Below are 22,952 nucleotides of genomic sequence, written 5' to 3'. Positions count from 1 at the left end.
AGGGAGAGGGTAACAAAACCTGACACCAGGAAACACCAATAAGAAAAGGCCTCTGTGTGAGGGCAAAACAGAAAAAGCAAGAGAACTAAGAGAAAGTGGGTGACATCTCTGGGTTCCATGTTGCAAAGCATTTGGTGAAACAAGGAAGCTATGATCTCAACTGGAGCTGGGCTTCAGCTGAGGCAGGAAGGTGCTTTCACAAGCTGGTTAGGAGTCCCGTTGTTAATTTACAGTGTAACAGACAAGCAAGGTAATTAAGAACATAGGATCTGATGAAAGTGGCAAGATGGCTGAAGGAGGTCAAAAGATGCAAACTTTCATTTCTTAAAAAAAATAAGTGCTGGAGATGTAGGGCCTACAGTTAACAATAGTGTCTTACATATCTGAAGGCTGCTCAAAGAGTAAATCTTACACATTCTCATCACAAGGAAAAAAAAATCTGTAACTTTGTGTGCTGATGGATGTTAACTATGCTTATTCTGGTGATTGTTTTGCAATGTATACAAATACCAAATCATTACACTGACACCAGAAAAAAATATAATGTTATATATCAACTGTACCTCACTTTTTTTAAAAAGCCTAACAACAAGAGAACAGTAAAATAAATTATGATGCAACAGAATATTATGCAACCAGTAAAAGGAATACTTTGGGAGACTATTTCATAACAATGATAATGATAGTGAACATTTCTTAATTAAGCATCTATTCTTTACCAAATATTGTTCCTTATGTGTCTCATATATCACACATACACTATAATAAATAATAATAACAATTTAAAAACAGAACATGAAATCTGGAGCCAGACTGCTTGGATTTGAGTCCTGGCTCTATCACTTACTAACAAATTATTTAGCCTCTCTGTGTCTCAGCTTCCCTACTGAAAAATGGGGGTAATGATAATCATCCCTGTCTCACAGAGGTGTTAAGATGAAAAGAACTAACATTTGTAAGATGATTAGAATAAAGCCCCACATAAGGTGAATCCATTTAAGTATCTGATTGAAAATCAAGTAAAATAAAAGATATAGGGGATCAGAATATGTCCCCCAGAAATACACCACTTGGGCAAAAGGCATACTTTGGGTAGAGACAAAGAGAATCAATAGCTGCAGAAAGAAACTTTCCCCAAGATTCCCTTGTCGGAACAAAAGCAGACACTTGTGAAAAATGAGGACTGCCAAAAATCCTCTCTCGTGGGGAATTCCTACTGCCAAAGTAGACCTGTACAAACAAACCTTACTCCACTGGAGTTCCCACCCCACACATTTACTTCCCCACAGTCTGCCACCCATGAAAGCTTAGAACCCTTTTCCTTTGTCTTGTCATTTCTCTACAAACTTATTGTTCTTCTGTTAAGATGCTATTTAAGCCCACATTCTTGCCACCCCGCTGAGTTCCTCTTCATTGTGGTTTCTCCCACAGGATGTGTACTGGACACATTAATAAACTTTGCTGCTTTTCCCTTGCTAATCTGTTGTCAGTCTAAGTCTACAGGGTCCCTTGGGAAGAAGCTAGGCTGGCAGAAAGAAAAACAATTTCCCCCCTCTACAAGACAATAGAAACGGTAAAAAGAGAGATGAAAGGGGAGAATAGACGGATGTGTGCCTGGGGGCCTGCACAGAGGCAGAGGCTCTGATGGTCCTCTAGGAAGCGTGTCTGTGATTCAGACATTCTGGTTGGGGAGAAGAGCTTGTCTTTGCTTAGTTCTAAATGAGGTGCAACTAGGGTGTTCTGATGTGTCTGAAGACAGCTTAGCCCAGGCCATTCAATAGAACGGTCAGCAGGACCACTGGGATGTCCACCTGCCTGTCGTGGTTAGAAGTCCAAGTGCCCAGCACCTGAACAGATTCTCCACAAGGAGAAGCACAGGGCATATACTCTCCATCTTTTGGGGGACATGACAGTCATAATAAGAGAAAGAGTAATGTTCAAATGAACATCCTAAAAAACTTTCATCTTTCCTTTTATGAGATAAATGCACTTGGAATCTTTTATCATGCTAACCAAGCACTCTTTTCTTATTAAAAAAAAAGATTTGCAAGAACTATTATAATCCAGGCAGGCTAAACTTTTAGCAATCTCTCAATCTAACATACTTTTTAGCAAAATTACATTTCATGAAAAAAAAATGAATGAAATCATCACATATTCATTTCTATGCAAAAAGCTTTCAGTGAAATTTCATCACTGTAAAATGTGCAGAAATGACATATAAATGCATAATTTTCAATACCTTCTTAGCTGTATGAGCTATTGTGTACTGCTAGGAAAAGAGAAGGTACTGTTTTATTCTGGAAAAACAGGATCATTCAAGGTCAAGATAAGAAACTGAGACACGCAGCCTTGAATGCCTAAATCTTACCAGCTCCCTCAAGCGGCAAACAGCATAAGGCTACTTATACAAGATGTGCAAAGATAGCCGTGATCTCTTCAGCCCATCAGCATCTACCAAAAACATCTAGTAGTACTAGCAGCTCATCGAATCAGACTTTACTAGTTCAAAATGCATAATGAGTGAGTGAAGTCGCTCAGTCATGTCCGACTCTTTGCGACCCCATGGACTGTAGCCTACCAGGCTCCTCCACCCATGGGATTTTCCAGGCAAGAGTACTGGAGTGGGTTGCCATTTCCTTCTCCACAAAATGCATATAACTTTCTTTAATTTTATATATTAACTCTAAATTACTCTTTATCTTATAATTTTTCAATAATGACTTCAAATATTAGTATCTGAAATTCAGTCTTTTCATACCAACTGTATAGTTTGAATTTTAAGATTTTGTTTTCTTTAACTTAAAAATTGAAAAACTCCATGAAAATGATCAGACTATTCATGAACTATAATTTTCACTATTTTTCAAGTTAATTTTACTTCATAATATGGACTTCTTTATCAACACTTTAATAATTAAATATATGTTCTTTAAAAATTTTTCCTGCTTTATATTAAGTTAAACTAGGTCTGCCTCCATTATGCTGAACAAGTAAGATCTGAATATCCTGGTATAAGCATATATTAATATACATACATAGTTTATATCAATTTCTAAGAAATGTATTACTGTGGTCAATAGAATATATTCTTCTGAAAGTTGTAATATATTTAAATAAATAGTTTATAAAAGACACAGACAAATGTGACATTATTTTACTGACCTTATTGGACTAAAGCAAGACTAAAACTGAGGCATTCTTTAAAAAATAAATTTAATGAAGTAAAACACTGGCCAAAATTCCACATACTGAACATCTGGACATTATACAAATTGAAGCTGTAACTAAACTCCAGTGGAATTTTCCATATACATATTCAAGTATTTAGATTCCTTAAACTGCATAAAAGGGGGGCTTCCCTGATAGCTCAGTTGGTTAAGAATCTGCCTGCAATGCAGGAGACCCCAGTATGATTTCTGGGTCAGGAAGATCCATTGGAGAAGGGACAGGCTACAAACTCCAGCATTCGTGTGTTTCCCTTGCAGCTCAGCTGGTAAAGAAAGTGAAAGTCGTCTCTGACTCTTTGCAATCCCAAGGACTATACAGCCCTTGGAATTCTCTAGGCCAGAATACTAGAGTGGGTAGTCTTTCCCTTCTCCAAGGGATCTTCCCATCCCAGGGATGGAACCCAGGTCTCCCGCACTGCCAGCGGATTCTTTACCAGCTAAGGCCCAAGGAAAGCCCCAGCTGGTAAAGAATCTGCCTGCAATGCGGGAGACCTGGGTTCCATCCCTGGGTTGGGAAGATCCCCTGGAGAAGGGAAAGGCTACCTACTCCAGTATTCTGGCCTGGAGAACCCCATGGACTATACTATACAGTGCATGGGGTCACAAACAGTCAGAGACAACTGAGCGACTTTCACTTTCAAACTGCATAAAAAGTAGACTCCAAAGAAACAGCGCAGTTTACAAAAAAAAACTAAAAGCAACTGATTATATGAGGGAGACAGAGTGCTATTCTCCCTCCATTTTCCATTTCTTGTAATGTTTTGTTTAAATGTGTAGAAAAGTATACGTATTTTTAAGAAACAGTCTCTGGCATCTAGAAGGGAATTACAGGGGCAGTGGCCTTTTCTAAAATGACAAGCCAACACTCTTGGGCTCATATTCACACTAAAGTTGGCAAGATTTCACATTCCTCCTCACACAATGGATCTTTCATCAATACTGGAAACTGCTTTTATGAGACTATGTGCTAAGAATGGATGGAATTCTCAATGTTGCAAGCACCCATTGAATTATTTAAAAGAACAATGAATGAATGACTAATTAGAAATGTTTCTTGAGCTCAGAGATATTTATATTACAAAAAGAAAGACCTGAATCCAGCATTCTCTCCAGAGCAGTTCAGGAGGAACAGCTAAGTCTGTTCAGTGGAAGGCATGGGTTCCCAAATGCTTTGCCATCAAAACTGTTGGAGTTGCCTTCTCCTTGGCCAACTGATGATTTTAAGTCCTACTTGACTCATAAATATTGTTTAACTGCTTGCTTGTTTGTTATTTATATACACTTTGCTCCACTTTGTTAAGAAAAACTTAACAATGAAATGAAATCTGACCCTCATGCCTTCCTCCTCCCCAAAACAGGTGCAATTTTGAATGGGCAACTATATAAAAACAGTGTGATATTGAGTTTTTCTAAACAGTATGTCTCAAAAGATCACATACAATATGATATCCTTTTTATTAAATGTAAGGTTAAAGCTGATTAAAAATACACATATTATTTGGGAGAATACAAAGAAATAATAAACTCTGACTTCAGGATGATTGATGGTTAGCTTAAATGAAGGAAGGCCAAAGGACAGACCGATGAAAAGGACAATGTGGTGAGATTACTACCAAGGTTCTCACTTGTGTTTTAGGTGGTGGATTCCCAGATGATATTATTTTAAGACAGATAGACAGAGAAAAATAAGCCCAGCATGGAGCAATGATCAGAGAGTGTTATAAATTAAGGATTACTGAACCTGAAACAGGATGACATGAAATGATCTGACATGAGAGAAAAAAATAAAAATTGTTTACAGTACGTACATGAACACCCAAACTATGATCTCTGGATCATCTCAAAAAAGCACTCTTCCAGGTTTTATCATTTTCTGCTTCTATTTCCCTAGAAGGCTGACTGCCAAAGAATTGATGCTTTCAAACTATGATGTTGGAGAAGACTCTTGAGAATCGCTTGGACAGAAAGGAAATCAAACCAGTCAATCCTAAAAGAAATCAACCCTGAATATTCATTGGAAGGACTGATGCTGAAGCTGAAGCTCCAATACTTTGGCCACCTGATGCAAAGAGCCCACTCACTGGAAAAGACCCTGATGCTGGGAAAGACGAAGGCAGGAGAAGGAGATGACAGAGGAAAAGATGGTTAGATGGCATCACCAACTCAAAGGACATGAGTTTAAACAAGCTCTGGGAGATGGTGAAGGACAGGGAAGCCTGATGTGCTGCAGTCCATGGGGTGGCAGATTAGGACATGACTGAAAGACTGAACAACAACAAATTTCCCTAACATTTTCAATTGTGCTGCAGAAAGCAGCTTGTTCTCCAATGGATGTTAGACCTTCTACCACCACCAACGGGCCTTCTGCTTAGACAGTGGTACCTAAACAGGAAGGAAAAAAGGTAGCACAGAGGGAAATGTCACTGATTCATCTACTGACTCTCCCAAATGGGGCTGACAATCCCCACAAGCAGAACAGGCAATTGGTGTTTCTAATTAACTCATTCAATATTTACTTAATGCCAGCTATATGTCATGATAAGCACTGGATCCTTCAGACTTATGATTAGGATGGTCCTAACAAATACTTGGGTCCAGTCCATCATCTTCCAGAATCAACATATTCCCCCGAGTCAAAGGATCAAGATACAGTAACTGTTCTGGCCTTTTATTCGGCTACTTATCTACACAAGCAAATGCTGAAGTAGGTCACTCATAAAGTGAGGCTACATTGCCCCCCACAAAGTTGAAAGATGTCAAATCTCTATTATAAGAATTGGAAGAAAAAAATTCCCTCTTCAACAATGAGATTTCATGTAAGTTTATCGCCGTTTGTTTTACCTGCTATCTCCAAAAGTGAGTTTATGTGACCTCCTTCTGCCAGCTTCACAAATCCAACCTGATTTCCGAAAGTGTCAACCCCTTCAAAGGGCAAAGTCAAAGGTTTTCCTTGGAGGATTTCTTCTACAAATGGTTTTAATTCCAAAAGAGCATCAACACCACTGGCAAGAGACAATATATTTTTTAGTAATATAATATGTAGTAAAATATACAAAACCAAATAAGAAAAGAGTTTTAGATAAATTAATTTTTGTATTTGTACTAATTATTTTAATGCTCAGAATACCTTCAAAATCAAATCCATATGATCAAAATAAAACAAATATTAATTTTAAACAAAATTTGTATAAGTGAATTAATCTTTACCTAATTGCAATTTATTTTATTTTAAAGATACAAAACATGTTATAGTTTACCAAAAGGTTTTAAATCAAGGAAATACTGCATGCACAACTAAAGAAAAAAAAATATTGACAATATATTGCAGAAAAGCCCAATACCTACAAAAGTTTATATCAGATCATGTGAAAGTTTAAGGTTCTTGTTAAAAGTACTAATACTTACACAGTATTTACTATTTGTGAAGCACTTTACTAAAACTTAAAATATATTATCTCTTTAAAATATAACAGTCTCCATAATAAGATAATTAATTAGACTTAGACTTGACCAAAGTACAAGTTTACAACTATAGTGACATAAATTTGCTGTATATGTTTAGTCTATCTGATTAAAGGGCTATTCTGTGTTTCAAATGCACTATTTTTTCTTTATAGAAATAAAAGTTTACTATATTAGTGAATTAGACATCATCAGGTTTGGAATATTTTGAAAATTAAGATCAATTATTTCCATACTAAGAGGATTTTAGTACAGGGACTTTATAATGAGAATAAAACTAAAATCTCACTAGGGGGCAGCAATCACTCAAGAAAGAAAGAAAGACATTTTACATTACGGAGAGGGGTTTAAAATACCCTTCTAGTGAACCACCTTAATTTAAATTATCTTGATCAGCAATTCGTTCATCAATAGTAATAAGATGTCAAACGTGTGAAAAGAAACTTAGACATTTTTCTAGCTGTTTCATATTTCTACATTAGCTTTAAGTTTTTAACTGATTTTCATCCACAGTTTTCCATACTGGGTCTTACTTCTCTGTCAAACAATATATAATACTTCAAAACAGCTTTAGAAATGTCAACATTTCTCACTGGACCTCCAAATTCACATCCGAAATCCAATCTTTCCTGACTGTATTTATCTTCATCCAAAAAGACACGCTGCTACTGCAGTGCTATCTTCACCAGGGGCTGAATTCAAGCATGTGAAACAGAACAGCTACTCCGGCTCATCTTCCATAAATCAGGGGATGAATATCAAGATACTCACTTTAAATATAATGCTACAGCAAAGCAGGCCATCCTAAAGGTCAGGAGTTTTCAGAAACAGTGAATTCTACACTCCATTTTTCTTTAAAGAAATATAAATGATCCAAATTCAGTCCAGTTTTTCCACTCTGTAGTAATATAAACCAATGAATTTATCCTAATGAGATGTCACTGGTCACAGAGTGAAAATGAGTCACAGTGCCTCTTGGCAAATATCACTGACTTTAAAATTCTTTTAAATAGAGTATCTTTTCAAGAACTGTTTATGGAAAGATTTCTTTATAATAATAAACTGAACGGAGTATAGGTATGTAAGAAACAGAATTCTGAAACTAGAATTGAGACCCAAAGGTTGTACTCAAAACAAAGACAGGACAGCCATCTTTTCAAATCAGTATCTGGATTAATATATTTCTATTTCTTTCTTTTGCACTGTGAAGACACAAAACATGCCATCTACCTGAAGAAATTCATTACGTAAAAAAAAAATGTTTCTGTATACTCCTTATCTCACCCATTGACCAGTACTTTATATTAAATACCTAAAATATGATACTAGACTTTGAAAAGTAAGGATATAGAAAAAGAAACTAACAATACAGATGTCTAGCATATTATACTGTATGGGATGAAAGATAAAATTAAAAGATTAGGGACTCAGAAAACCCTTCACATAATCAATGTCTTGCAGAAACCCCAATCAGTTTCACTCACTATGAAAAGTGAAAGTGAAGTCACTCAGTCGTGTCCGACTCTTTGCGACCCCTGTAGCCTACCAGGCTCCTCCATCCATGGGATTTTCCAGGCAGGAATACTGGAGTGGTCCGCCATTTCCTTCTCCAGGAGATCTTCCCAACCCTGGGATTGAACCCGGGTCTCCTGCATTGTAGGCAGTCGCTTCACTCACTATACAGCTACCCAAAATGAAGCCACACCTTGAATCTTATCATCACTTAAAAGTTGACACTTCAGTCACAAACACTTACTTCCCTGGTTCCCCATACTAGAAGCAAATCTTCTCACCTTTGAAATTCCATTAATATTTTACACTTAATGAAACATACCACTTTTTTTACATTTTTCTACTACAGTTTTTTGGATCCATATGACCCAGTCAACTATAATGTATAATACATGAGCACAATATCCATTCAGGATTCATCTTTATTTCCTCCAAAGCACTTAGTTCAGTATCTTATATGTGGTTGATAAATAATGTTAGTTGAACTGCAAAATACTATCTTGTCTGTATAGCAAACTTCAAATATTTCTTAATTTTTCATTGCAACTTAGTAAAAAATAATTGCTAAGTTGCAAGTATCTGGTCATCATTTTCTAGCAGAGCTACAACTCCTAGTACCATAAAGTAGCACAAGGATGTGACTTCAATTCCTCAAACACCAAGCAGACTTGCTAACCATTTAATTTTTTACACAAAATTGAAATTTGCAAACACACATTGTAAACACAGGGCTAAATGACTCAGAGTGTCACTATGCTCTGGACAGTAACTCTTCAACAAATGATACCACGATTTAGGGCAAGACAATGCTTCCTAGTTCAGGACTGTTCCATGTACTTACTGCAGGTGGTTTAGTAACACTGACCCCTGCGCATAAAATGCCCATGGCCCTCCTTACTAACTGTGACAACCAAAATCAACCCCCCTCCCAAATAATTCTAAGAGGCAGTCCTACCTCCAATGAGAAATGTAGACATTATAATATATTGAGAACATCCATCCTCACCCCAATCCAACTGCATAGCACTTAAGAGTATTTCTAGCTAGTTATGTGTTCATCAGTAGAGGCCACTGAGTTACATATTGCTACTGCTCCTGCTGCTAAGTTGCTTCAGTCGTGTCCAACTCTGTGCGACCCCATAGACAGCAGCCCACCGGGCTCCTCTGTCCCTGGGATTCTCCAGGCAAGAACACTGGAGTGGGTTTCCGTTTCCTTCTCCAATGCATGCTAAATCGCTTCAGTCATGACCAACTCTGTGCGACCCCATAGACAGCAGCCCACCAGGCTCCGCTGTCCACAGAATTCTCTAGGCAAGAACACTGGAGTGGGTTGCCATTTCCTTCTTCAACTGAGCTACATACAGGAGGCCATTCTCACTTGCAGCAGACTCATCTCTTCCACCTATTTCATGAACTTGTGCTCAACTTCTCCCTCCTGTCTCCATCCCATCTCCTCCCTCAATCAATAATAGAGAAAACCAACTAGTTCTGGTTTCTCCACTGACCAGCATTCGCTTAATTCCTAGAACTCTCAGCTTCTTCATATGTATAAGAAAGATGATCTTTCTGTGTGGCCAGACTCTCAACACTTGTTAAGGAAATAAAATAATATTTGTTTGGGAAATAGAGGCTGACGAGCAGAGACTGAAATATATATATACATGCCATGGCCAAGACCCATTTTTGATGATAGAGCTAAAACCTAAACTTACCAATCAACAGTAACTCAGTCTTTTTTGGTTTAAAAAGGCCTCTTTGAGGTTCAGTTATTCTTTAACTCAAACTTCCCTTCTGGATTGCTTTTCCCTTTCCTCTCCCCTCCTCCTTCCCAGGGAACCCAGCATACTTTTGTATAAAGATTGAAGAAGGTCTTTGGTTTGCTTGCTGTTTGGGTTCTCAGGGATGCCCGATTCAGGGGCCTGGCCTGGTCATATCCCCAGGTACCTTTCGCTGGTGTCCATGAAAAGTCACGTGTCCCTCCTGGGCACTGCACTGGCAGGCCCTGCTGAAGTATGAGACCTCTGCAGGGGCCTCTGATCAGGAAGCATGGATACCTGGCATCGCCACTGTCCCTCATCCCACTCCTACTGATCCACCGACTCTCTGTGAACTTCCAAGTCTACCTACCACGGAACAAGGAAATTTCTGGATTCATCTATTAATATATACCCTGATAGGCAAAGGGGAATTGAAGGAACTACCTGAGGTCCCTGTGTTAGAAATCTCCCTCGACGCTAACCTCCTGGCTGTGTGGAAGCACATTCTTCTTTGAGGTCCCCCAGGGAAGAAGGAATTCTTCCTCCAGACTGCCTTCGGACTTGAGACTCTACTAAATCAACTCTCACCCGGGTCTCCAGTCTGGCAGACTGCCTTGCAGATTTGAAATTTGTCAGCCCCCACCATCACCTGAGCTAATTCCTTAAAATAAAGCTCTACATATAGCTATAGTGTACATACAGCTACATCAATATATCTATATATACAAATGAAGGTCCATCCTATTGGGTCTGTTTCCCTGGGGAACCCTGACTCGTCCACCATTCTAACATACAGAGTGCCACCCACTTTCTCCTGGGCTTGCACCTTCTTGTGTCATATTTTCTCTGACTTCTTTTCTATTAAGAGCATCAGAGTATTTTATTTTTTTTTCTTCCGATTGGCAAAGCGAACAGTGAAAGTGAGTTAAGTAAAATCCTCCAGTCCTCTCTGTCAGTGTATCTGCTCTTGCGTGGAGCACATTGGGACAAATGAGAAGACTGATCCCTAAAAATATGCAGTTCTGCTATTTAAAAGATAGCACCACTGGAATCATAATTTGACTGTATATCTTGAGTTACTACTTTATTCTTTTCTCCCTTATATTTCCCCTTCTCCTCGCCCCCTCCCCATCCAAGTCTTATTCTTCATTCCCTCAGGAGACTATATGTCACAGTAGAAAACAGAAGCAAGCTGTAACCTGTAATTCTGGCTATCCAAAGAGCTTAAGCTTGAGCTTAATCCAGAGAGCTACACAGAACAAGGGGCACTCATTCCAACAGTGTCCCAGAGAAGCGGAGGATGAGCAAGGTTTCTCCACTGTGGGCAGGAAAACAGCAATCAAAGACTCATACTCAACTTTTGCGGCACAATTCTGAGTTTGGGGGTACAGGGTATACAATATTCTAGTAATGGGGGGGTGAGACTGAAACTGTCCACTGATCTAGTAAATGACAGCTCTAATAGCTAATAATATTAAGTGCCTACTATGTGCCAGGCCTTATACTAAGAGTGTTTACATGTGTCAGTACTATCATTTTCTCCATTTACTTAAAAAATTATTTGCCCAAAATTGAGCAGCTTATTAAGACACGGTTCCAGAATCTGTACCTGGAATCCTAACCTAAATGGTCAGACTCCATAGTGCTTATTTACATAATTAACATGGACAAAATAACTGTATAACCAATGCATCTGATAACAACAACACAATTCAAAAGTATAGATTAGGGGCAATTCCCTGGTGGTCCAGTGGTTAGGGCTCTGCACTTCCACTCCAGGGTACAAAGGTTCAATCCCTGGTTGTGGAACTAGGATCGCGCAAGCCATGTGTCACAGCGGAAAAAAAAAAAAAAATACAGATTAGGAGCTAATTGTACAGCTAATTCTGTACATTGGCTTGTTGATTGCAACCAATTATAACAAAGAATGTTTCTTTAGAATTTCAATGCCTCTTGGGTTCTGTTTACTCATATTAAAGTAATAACTTGGAAAACAATATTCCAGAAAGATGTAGTACTCACATGTTTACGTCATCTTCATTCAATAACTGCATCACTAGTAAGGTAATATGAAAGGAACCATCACTGCTCATTGCTTTGGCCAGTTGCTCATCTTGTTGTATTATTGCATTTTGCATGATCTTAATTCCTTTTGTAATCTAATCACACACAGACAAAACAGAGATTAGGTAAGCAACATTTCCTTACAGCAACATTTAAACTGAGAAGAAAATAAGTAATGACTAAAATGAGAACACTGTCAGGATTTTCAATCAAATCATGCTTGTCTACCTGTTCTTAAATATCCTGGAGGGATAACTCGGAAAGTTTAATGGGATGTATAAATGTCTTAAAAATTACACAATGCTTGTCCATCTTAAGAGCATCAAGCCCAACATCCTTCTTTTACAGACTGGGTCCCTAACTGAGTGGAAAAACTCAATGGCTATGTATCTTTTCAGAAACTTATCCTTGGAATATACAGTATGACTCACTATCATTATGATCCTTCCTAAAAATAAAAGTTTTATTCTTGCCACAGAAAGGTCAAATCAGCAGACAACATTCCATTTCTGCTGGCAGTAATATTTATTTGTCTCCAAATGAATGTGTCTGAGAACCCATTCTTCATGGCCTTTAAGATTTTTCAGGACAGCAATAATTCAACAGGAATGACTACTGTCATTTCCCCAGACATGTGAGGCGGGGCATAACCATGGTGAGAGAGCTGCACAGAAGGGTAAACACATTATGTTTGAAAAACTGTACAGTCTTTATCCAAGCAAAATCCTTGGTCCCTCATCAGCTCACCCCTCTCCACCTACTGAGAACAAAGAGGAATGATGGCTTTTCCCTCCTCTATTTCCAGCTAGAGACAATAATGTGTGTGCTAGGTCACTTCAGTCATATCCAATTCTTTGTTGCACTAGGGACTACAGCCCACCAGGCTCCTCTGTCCACGGGATTCTCCTAAGAATATTGGAGAGGCCTGCCATTCCTTTCTCCAGGGAATCTTCCCGCCCGAGGAATCAGACTTGTGTCTCTTACGTCTCCTGAACTGGCAGGTGGGTTCTTTACCACTAGCACCTCCCGGGAAGCCCAGAGACAATATTAGCCAATTTCTAAATGGAAAATAGCTTGCATATAAACTAGCAAACCAAGCGATCCCCAGAAAAGCGTGCACATAGAAGCCTGGAGGCAGCAGGAGTAGAGAGAAAAAGACAAGAGTGGAGACTGGCAATAGCAGCAGAACCCCCAAAAGCTAGCAGAGATAAGAAAGAGCTGAATCACGAGCACAGCAAGCTGCTCCCATACAGACAAGCTGTTTCATACTGAACAATCTTTCCATTATCTGCAGACTGTGACTGGGCAAATCATGAGGTGCTGGCCTGGGATCTGACTTCCCACAGACCTTTACAATAAATCCTCTTCACCCAAATAACCTCAGCATGTCTCTATTCCTTGCAACCTGAAGGACAGTAACACGGGAAACAGTATTTTCCTGGTGGGACGATACGCAATAACACCTAAGATTTCCCAAGGTAAGATGTCACTTCCGAGACACCCAACAAAAGAATATTGATAGCCTGGTAGTTAAAATGCTCCTAACATAATAATACACAAAGGTCTTACAGTCAGAGTTTCCTCTGCCTCTACAGTGATAGAATTAATGATGTCCCCGAGGACATATTTCTTCCTCTCCGTGTCTCACCACAGCTCTTGGTAATACAAATAAACACAATGCTGAAACAACAGTCCCCTTCTTGTGTGGTCACGAGGTTCCAGGCACTAGAGTAAGCACTTTACCTCTATTAGTTCACTAAGCCTCCCACCAATCCTGTGAAGCAGGTACTGGTATTGTCTCCATTAAAATAAACTGAAACACAGAAGATTTATAAAAAACTTTTCAAGATCTTATACTACCCACTCCAGTATTCTTGGGCTTCGCTGGTGGCTCAGCTGGTAAAGAATATGCCTGCAATGTGGCAGATCTGGGTTTGATCCCTGGGTTGGGAAGATCCCCTGGAGAAGGGAACGGCTACCCACTCCAGTATTCTGGCCTGGAGAATTCTACGGACTGTATAGTCCACGGGGTCGCAAAGAGTCAGACATGACTGAGTGACTTTCACTTTCAACAGCCACTTTCAAAAGCCAAAATAGCAAAGGAACTTGAGAAAAAGATAAATTAGAAAAGATGAGGGAACTATCTGGAGGAAAAGATCCAGGAGTGAGAAAGAGGAGGAGGAAAATTGGCCAGAAAATTGTGCAAGAAAAGGTACAAGGAATGTGCTTTTGAGAGGAGACAAGGATAGGGGCAACATGAGGGTACTGACTCAAGTCATGAAACATCAAGGGAAAAAGGACATTTAAAGGAGATTTGGAGGAAGTCTTACTGGATCCTGTATAATAGAACACATGTGTGTGTGTTAGTCACTCAGTCGTGTCCTACTCTTTATAACCCCCTAGACTACAGCCCACGAAGCTCCTCTGTCCATGGGATTCTCAAGGCAAGAATACTGGAGTGACTTGCCATTTCCTTCTCCAGGGGATCTTCCCGACCCAGGGATCGAACCCGGGTCTCCTGCATTGAAGGCACATTCTTTACCATCTGAGCTTTAGGGAAATCCCAACAGAACACATGGGCTCAAAAAAGCCTTTGGTGTAAGCCCACACTACTCTTCGAGGATTTTACAGGTGAACTTTTGAGAGATTTTTCCAGGAGCAGTGAAGTCCTAGACTGGCTTACAGGAATACTGAAGCAGCTGAAGAAGATCCATGTTCATGTGGGAAGAAGCTAGCCCAGCGCTGAGTAAATCGTGCATGCTCTAGAATGTCAGACTCAGAAGAGTGTAACTGCATCTTCAAATATTAGCTGGCACAAATGGTAATTCTGGCTTAAATAATCGTGGAAAAGTGGTTTACAATGAAAACTTTTTAATACAAACTGAAGCAAATTAAGGGTGCTGGACTTGTATCAGAAATCCTGGATTTTAATCACAGGTCAGCCACAGGTGTAACCCCACAGACATCACCTAGTCTCACTGAGTCTTGGTTTCTTTTCAATCGTAAAGCCCTGCCAAAGTTACAGGGATGTGTTAAAGGTCAACACACAAGCTACAGGAAGGCAGACAAGCTTAAAGAAAGCACTTCACCACATTTGCCTAATATAAGGTCTGCAACACTGCCAATATTATCAAAATCAGGGGTTCTCTACCCCAGGGGACATCTCTCAATGCCTAGAGACATTTTCATTGTCACATCTGGGGTTGGCCATTGCACTTAGTGGATACTCTTATCTGCATTTTCATAAAAATTTAGTCTTTATTCTAAGCTCAAATACTAATTATATATAAATTTAGGACAATGCTCAAAAATTTCCATCCATTTGTATATTCAGCATTTTAGTGCAATGTCCTATTATTTAGTGCAAAAGAGTTATAGACCATTCATATCTTTGAATTATCCAGTAGCTTATAAAACTGCAAATTAAAATTCATAAAACTTTTGAAGACTATGTCTCTGAAGTCACACAGTATTTAAAATGCAAAATTAACCTCGAACTATGAAAATTCTAAAAGATAACCTAATCAAGTAATGTATATTTAACTATGCTTTGATGCCTCAGATTAATTTATATATTCCTTGATATCATCTTTAAAAAATTTTAATGCTTTTTATTCTTAATTACATTCTTAAACGATAAAAAGAAAAAAGGAAACTACTTCAGAGTCTTCTCTGTATGCCATTTTTAAAAGTACCAATGTCATTAAAGGCCAAAGGAAACTAATTTTTATAGCCACTGTTTAAAATTCTACAAAGCCATTGAAGCTTATCTGTTATCATAATCCCCAGCCACTGGCAGTATTGAACAATGCACATTTTTTAAGCCTAACATTACAGAGCCATATTTAAATAGGATATTGAAAGAAACTTTAAAAAATAAAAGCTTATTAAAATCTTAAATATTTCATTCATTGAGTAATTTATTTGTATTTAGAGAATAAAAAAAGATATACAACTGCTAAACCTCATCATGAAGCCATATTCCACATGCCTAAAAGTAAAAGCAACAAGAAATTTCATTTTTTTATGTTAAGCTTTCTAGTTGATTCAAAGCATACATGAGCTCAAAGAAAATGCCTTCAAGTCAGTATGTGAGGGAGAGTGGTTATAGTCTAGCACACAGAAGGACAGTGTCCTTTACCTCTTCTTTTGACATTATTTTTGGATTTTGTCCTAAGCTGTTAACACACATCATTTCTAAATTTGCTGCCTCATTAAGGTTTAACAGAATTATCACATCAATTTGCTACCTAACATCTCTTCAAAGATGAATATAGTCATTTTTCTTGCTTGTCTACAGGATGAAAAAAAACTTGAAAATTTGATGATAAAGTGGTAAGTAGAGTAAAAGTAAAAAATTATCTGAAGATAGGAGAATTTTCTATATCTACCAAAGTGTTTAACATGCATGATGACATCACGTATTTTCACAATTACATTTCCCAGAAAGGAACAGAATGTGTAATCATATTTCATCTTTTCATAAGACCAGTAATTTTCACATTATAAAATGAAATACAGAATTAAATGTAACAAATGCCTTTTAAAACTCCTAAAGAGTATCATATTTTTCCATTGGTATAAGTGTCATCTTACCAAAACATTAATGCATTCTTAATTTCAATTAGCTTCCTTTGCATTTTTCAGTGTTGACTTATACTATTACCTCTTATAAGAAAATATACAAACCAATATATGGGCAAATCCACCCAGAACTAATAATTAAGCAATTCTAGTCAGTTAAGAAATATTTAGGATTCACTAAAATACCATTCAATTTCTCTTTAATTTTAAATTAATGTGTAATTGTAGGTAATGGAGAAACACACTCTAATATACATGCAATTAGGATATTTTTATGCATTCTAATTCATTTTCCAAATCTATTTCTTAAAAATAAGAAAATCATGACTTTCCAAAACTAAATCATTCCAAATGTCTACTAATGTGTTTAAAAATCAAAGGCCCATGTAAGTCTGAATCCTTTTTCCTTTAAAATTAGATGCCAACAAGTAGAGGCCAAAAGTAGAGCAGCTCATTGTCAATGTGCTAGCTTCCAAAAGCTTGTTTGCAGGTCACTTAATTGGAACTTGGAATACAGTCTCCCATTGAAACAATGTTATAAATGCTGCTCCTTTTCCCAGGACTCCCCACAAAAGCCCATAAGCAGTTTCAAAAGAAAATTAACATTAGATACTTTCAAACAAACAAACAAAAAAGGTACTCATACAGAAGATATAAAAAGGGTCTTCCCCATCTTGTCCTAGTCCCTAACCCTCCTCCCTATATAGGCATTAAGCTTTGTTACCCACTAATCAGTCTCTTAAGAGAGAAACAGTAAATTCTTTGGTTTCCAGGTTATTTGAAACTTGTGTACCCCACTATTACAAGTCATCAAACTCCTGGAAAACAAACTATCACTGAACCCTTATTACAGAAAACCAGTATGTGTAACACTGTATCTATTATTTGTAAATTTGTTCTGGCTGGAATTTGGTATGCCGCAAACATCTTCTGCCCTGAAATGACAGTATTTTGTGTGTGTGTACCTCTATTCCTGCCAAACTCTGTTCTAGGTACTGGGAAGGAGCTGTAAAACTGTGAGGAGGACTAACAAGTGTCAGATTTCAAGGATGACAATGGTGTGGGGGGCAGGGGTTGACCTAGTCAGGGTGCTCACGGGTAGGAGAAGTTTGAGCTGAGGTTTTGGCATTAACAAAACCAAAAGGAGAGAAAAGAAAACTTCTAGTCAGAGAAAGCTTTCCTGCAGGCAGGCGGAACTGGCAAGTTCAAACAAGGTCAGAGGGGCTGAGGTGGAGAAGGTCAAACCATATAGAACCTTCTAGAATATGGTAAAGCCTTTGTCTTTATCCAAGTATCAATGGGAAGATACTGAAGTACATAAGGATGAAGGTGATGTGTCCAAATTTGGGTTTAGAAAATAATCATTATCACCTTCACTTTACACCTCAAGACACTGAAACTACAAAACTTAGGTAATGTGACCAACATCCACAGAGGCATTTGTGATCCAGCTGGTATCTGAGCAAAGTTGGTCAGGCTCCAAAGCCTGTACTACACCCGCTTTCTACAGAACCTGCCAGCAGCAAAGAGGCAGAAACAAAGGCCACAGTGACTTACAGGGTAAAAACTAAGGATTGCAGATAGTTCTCTTTCATCTCCTCCTCCCATCTTTGTGACCAATCTAAGTGTCAGAAGAAAAGAATCTCTCCACCCTCTTTCCCCTCAGTACCCTTCCCCACCGGCCTTATCCTAGCACATCACCCCACCAGTCCTTACTGGAGGAGGTGGGAAGCGGGCCCAGCGCTGGCAGGTGCTGGGGCAGGCTGGAGGGAATGCAGAGCTGCTGCTCCGACCAGGGGAACCAAGAAGAGCTATTTAGAGAAGAGCTCGCCCAACTTCTATACACACAGACTCTGGAGTGGAACAACTTCTAAGCAAGAAACCAAAATAAGGAAACTGGCATCTCTTCCAATCACAAAAAATGTGGGATGTCACTTGGCCTGTTTCACGTGCAGTTTCCTCAGGACCTAACCTGCTCTCCTATAATGCCCGTAGGTACACATGATCCTAAATCTTACAGAAAACCTGTCTGAATAACTTACAAGTATTTTAATATAATCTATAGTTGTCAAAAATATTAAACTTGCCATCGGCTAAACACTTAAGGGCTATTTTACAGTTAACCTACCACTCAGTTCAGTTCAGTTCAGTCACTCAGTCGTGTCCGACTCTGCGATCCCATGAATCGCAGCACGCCAGGCCTCCCTGTCCATCACCAACTCCCGGAGTTCACTCAGACTCATGTCCATCGAGTCCGTGATGCCATCCAGCCATCTCATTCTCTGTCATCCCCTTCTCCTCCTGCCCCCAATCCTTCCCAGCATCAGAGTCTTTTCCAATGAGTCAACTTTTCACATGAGGTGGCCAAAGTACTGGAGTTTCAGCTTTAGCATCATTCCTTCCAAAGAAATCCCAGGGTTGATCTCCTTCAGAATGGACTGGTTGGATCTCCTTGCAGTCCAAGGGACTCTCAAGAGTTTTCTCCAACACCACAGTTCAAAAGCATCAATTCTTCGGGGCTCAGCCTTCTTCACAGTCCAACTCTCACATCCATAACATGACCACTGGAAAAACCGTAGCCTTCACTAGACGGACCTTTGTTGGCAAAGTAATGTCTCTGCTTTTGAATATGCTATCTAGGTTGCTCATAACTTTTCTTCCAAGGAGTAAGCGTCTTTTAATTTCATGGCTGCAGTCACCATCTGCAGTGATTTTGGAGCCCCAAAAAATAAAGTCTGACACTGTTTCCACCGTTTCCCCATCTATTTCCCATGAAGTGCTGGGACCAGATGCCATGATCTTCGTTTTCTGAATGTTGAGCTTTAAGCCAACTTTTTCACTCTCCTCTTTCACTTTCATCAAGAGGCTTTTTTGTTCCTCTTCACTTTCTGCCATAAGAGTGGTGTCATCTGCATATCTGAGGTTATTGATATTTCTCCCGGCAATCTGGATTCCAGCTTGTGTTTCTTCCAGTCCAGCGTTTCTCATGATGTACTCTGCATAGAAGTTAAATAAGCAGGGTGACAATATACAGCCTTGACGTACTCCTTTTCCTATCTGAAACCAGTCTGTTGTTCCATGTCCAGTTCTAACTATTGCTTCCTGACCTGCATACAGATTTCTCAAGAGGCAGGTCAGGTGGTCTGTATTCCCATCTCTTTCAGAATTTTCCACAGTTTCTTGTGATCCACACAGTCAAAGGCTTTGGCATAGTCAATAAAGCAGAAATAGATGTTCTTCTGGAACGCTCTTGCTTTTTCCATGATCCAGCGGATACTGGCAATTTGACCTCTGGTTCCTCTGCCTTTTCTAAAACCAGCTTGAACATCAGGAAGTTCACGGTTCACGTATTGCTGAAGCCTGGCTTGGAGAATTTTGAACCTACCACTACATACCAGTAAAATCAAACTTTGATTCTTTACTGTATCAAACTCTAAAGTTCTGTATTGCTAGGTAATTCCACTTATCTTTCTATGTATCTTTTCTTCCCAAGTGAACTATACCTCACAGACTAGAAGTTTCCTGGAATGCCCCAACAGAATTTGTTCTTTTATATTAATTTCTTTTATTTCAATTTTGTTTGCTTTGAGTTTTAAAAATTCATTAGCATTCTGTAGAAACATTCTAGTTAAATAAAGGGAGAAACAACCTGAAAATATGCCCAGTTAAGAGATCAGAGTCCACAATCAAACGGGAATTCAGATATAGCTCTGAAGTGATTAAAAGGGCCAAGTAAAGAAACAGTCAGACTTCCAAATGAGGTGTTCTTTCCTGTTGCTGCTGCTGCTGCTAAGTCGCTTCAGTCGTGTCCAACTCTGCGTGACCCCATAGACGACAGCTTACAATTCCCATCTCACTGCTCTAAAAGGCTTAGCTACTACAGTTTTCTGTCTCAGTTATATGTTAGGGTATCTTACTGTGGGCCAATTGGCTGGTTTCATTTCCTATTATTGATGCCACATTAAATTTTCAGACTTTTTATAGATTTCTACCAAGTTTACTGTACACCATTAAGTTGGTACAACAATGAGTACTTTTTGAAGAAACTATATTGCAATAATCATTACCATAAACTGGACGAAGCAGCAACAAATCCCAGTTTACTTTCCCCACAGAGATTTCAGAATCTTTTTTTTTTTTTTTACCAGCTCTCTGCTTCTAAAACATTCTTTCATTATGATGAATAAAACTTTAGAAAGAACCTTGACATGCTATCTGGCAACATTTTTTTAAGTGGCTTTTGTAAAACTGTCATTTAAATATGATTGCTTAAATAATATTTTCCAAAATTATTGTTTAAATATATTCTATAGTCCCTGTATTTTATATTCCCTATGCATGTGTGTATACTGCATATTTCCTGCCCAGCTAAAATGCCACTGAAGACTCTTAAAAGCTAAAAGTAACAGAGCTTACAAGCATTTAGTGCACCTTAAATATAATTTAGAATAAAATCTAGTAAAAATACTTTTTTAAAAAAACCAGCACCTCTTTGTTGGTGATTGGAATGGATAGGAAATAGTTGGGTTGATAATCTTTTCGCTTTTTTTTCCTCTTCTTTATTTGCTCTTTATTGTTGCATTCATTTTCTTTACTTCTCTCCAAATTTACTTTGGGAACATCAGTGACTAGAGAAAAAAAGTGAAACAATAATATGTCTAATGCATTTAAACAAAGATAATATAACCAGTAAAAAAAAAGCACTATACAACTAGCAATCATTCATAATTGTCATTTTCAAATCTAAAATAGGAATTGGCAAATTCTTCCGTAAAAGACTTCATAATAAATATTTTAGGCCTTGCAGATCATACAGTCTTAACTACCCAAGTCAGCTGTAGACAAAACACAGCTGAATGGGTACAAATGTTTTCCAATAAAACTTTATTTACAAAGCAGAGAGTCAGATCTGGCCCATGGGCCATGGTGCACTAACCTCTGATCTGAAATTTAACTAACAACCATTCTCTTCCCCTTGCCACAATTTTCATGATGCTAGGAAAAATCATTTTTTATCTATCCTGTAATATGTATATTCCTAACTTTTGCAGCAGTGCCACTGAAAGTTCAATTTTTGGCTAATGTCACACTACAAACAATTAGCAAAAACTGAAAGGATTCTCTATAAACTTTCAGAGCAAGTTGGCAAAGTAACTTTGTCTGTTAAATTCTGGCTTCTGTTTTGTAGATCTTTTCTTTAATATTCTTTGCTAATAATTAATGTTTTATTATATATTTCACAAAAGTATCAGCCAGCAACAGATAAGAAACTAAAGAAAAAAAACAGTCCTTGACCATACCTAACTTGAAAAACACTTAGCATGCTTTTTTAAAGTCATCTTCAAAAGACATTTCTAACAACCAACAATTCTTATTATGAAACTATACTCCTAGAAGTAATTTTCAAATCAGTGTGAAATGCTTTTTTTTTTCTTTAACAGATTCTATCAGGGGCTTCCACATGCATGGAAAACTACCATTAATTTATATTTCAGGTTGTGTCTTCTTGAACAGTAGAGTACCTCATAGGGACTTTGTAAACTGCAAACATAACTGTATCTTCTGAGGTATAATGTTGCAAAGGAGGAGGAAGTACTCTGCCTTAGATTCAGTCTTATGAAGTTGGTTTCATCTTTGAGATCAGCCCTAACAAACCATAGTGACCAAGAGCACAAGATCTGTGCATATCTAACTAAACTCCTTATTTTACATACAATGAACAGAAGAGAAAAAAAAGTTTTAAAAACAGCTCAGTGTCACAGTCAAACCTGGTATCTGGACCTTTCAAAGCTCTCCTTCTAGCATAATTTCCACTGGAACAAATTGCTTTCCTCTTATGGTTCTAGATAAGTACTTACTACTATGAACAAAATCAAAGAGCAGAAGAAACTGTCCTTGTTCTGTTTTTCTTTGAAATATTAATAGTAAATAATTTTAAATGAATGTTGCAAATACTATTTTAATGCGAACTTCTAAGAAAAATAGTAGAAAATGTTTAAAATTTTAAAATTAAGCATTTGTGGGAACAGACACACTTTCTTTCTAGGATCAACATATCTGTGAACCCTAGAAGGAGACGTAGAAGACGGGTCAATTAAGAACTAGGTAATCTGGGTAATAAGTCTGACTGTATTGTTACAGGTTAAGACAGAATTAACTGGTCTGTTTGTGCATCCATTTCTCTATTACACTTCTCAACAATATGCATAAAGATTAATATGGCTAAAATGACATACCTTCACAGAGAATACAAATATAAATTAGCTTCTTTCATACATGCGAGCTTGCCAGAACTTTTATAAAAAAAATTCACAGCACTCTCATCCGGATGGTCTTGTGTGTG

The 22,952-nt window shown here is 38.2% G+C and overlaps 1 protein-coding gene across 6 annotated transcripts in view; it reads right to left on the bottom strand.

Annotated features, from left to right (window-relative positions):
* Positions 1-22,952, bottom strand: part of AKAP7 (A-kinase anchoring protein 7) — a 124,327-nt gene that overhangs the window by 88,460 nt on the left and 12,915 nt on the right. For all 6 annotated transcript variants that reach the window (XR_009601638.1, XM_060419652.1, XM_060419651.1 and 3 more), the window contains exons 3-5: positions 21,098-21,237; positions 11,984-12,120; positions 6,072-6,232 (exon numbers count right to left, since the gene is read on the bottom strand). Coding sequence is in view for 5 of the 6 variants with exons in the window: in XM_060419652.1 (XP_060275635.1) it covers positions 6,072-6,232; positions 11,984-12,120; positions 21,098-21,237 (438 nt within the window). In the remaining variant the exon portion in view is untranslated. The remainder of the gene's footprint in view (positions 1-6,071; positions 6,233-11,983; positions 12,121-21,097; positions 21,238-22,952) is intronic.

The sequence above is a fragment of the Ovis aries genome, chromosome 8 (genome assembly GCF_016772045.2).
Source record: "Ovis aries strain OAR_USU_Benz2616 breed Rambouillet chromosome 8, ARS-UI_Ramb_v3.0, whole genome shotgun sequence".
NCBI classification, from domain to species: domain Eukaryota; kingdom Metazoa; phylum Chordata; class Mammalia; order Artiodactyla; family Bovidae; genus Ovis; species Ovis aries.
The sequence above is the reverse complement of the archived record's forward strand: the minus strand, read 5'-3'. Positions and strand labels throughout refer to the sequence as shown.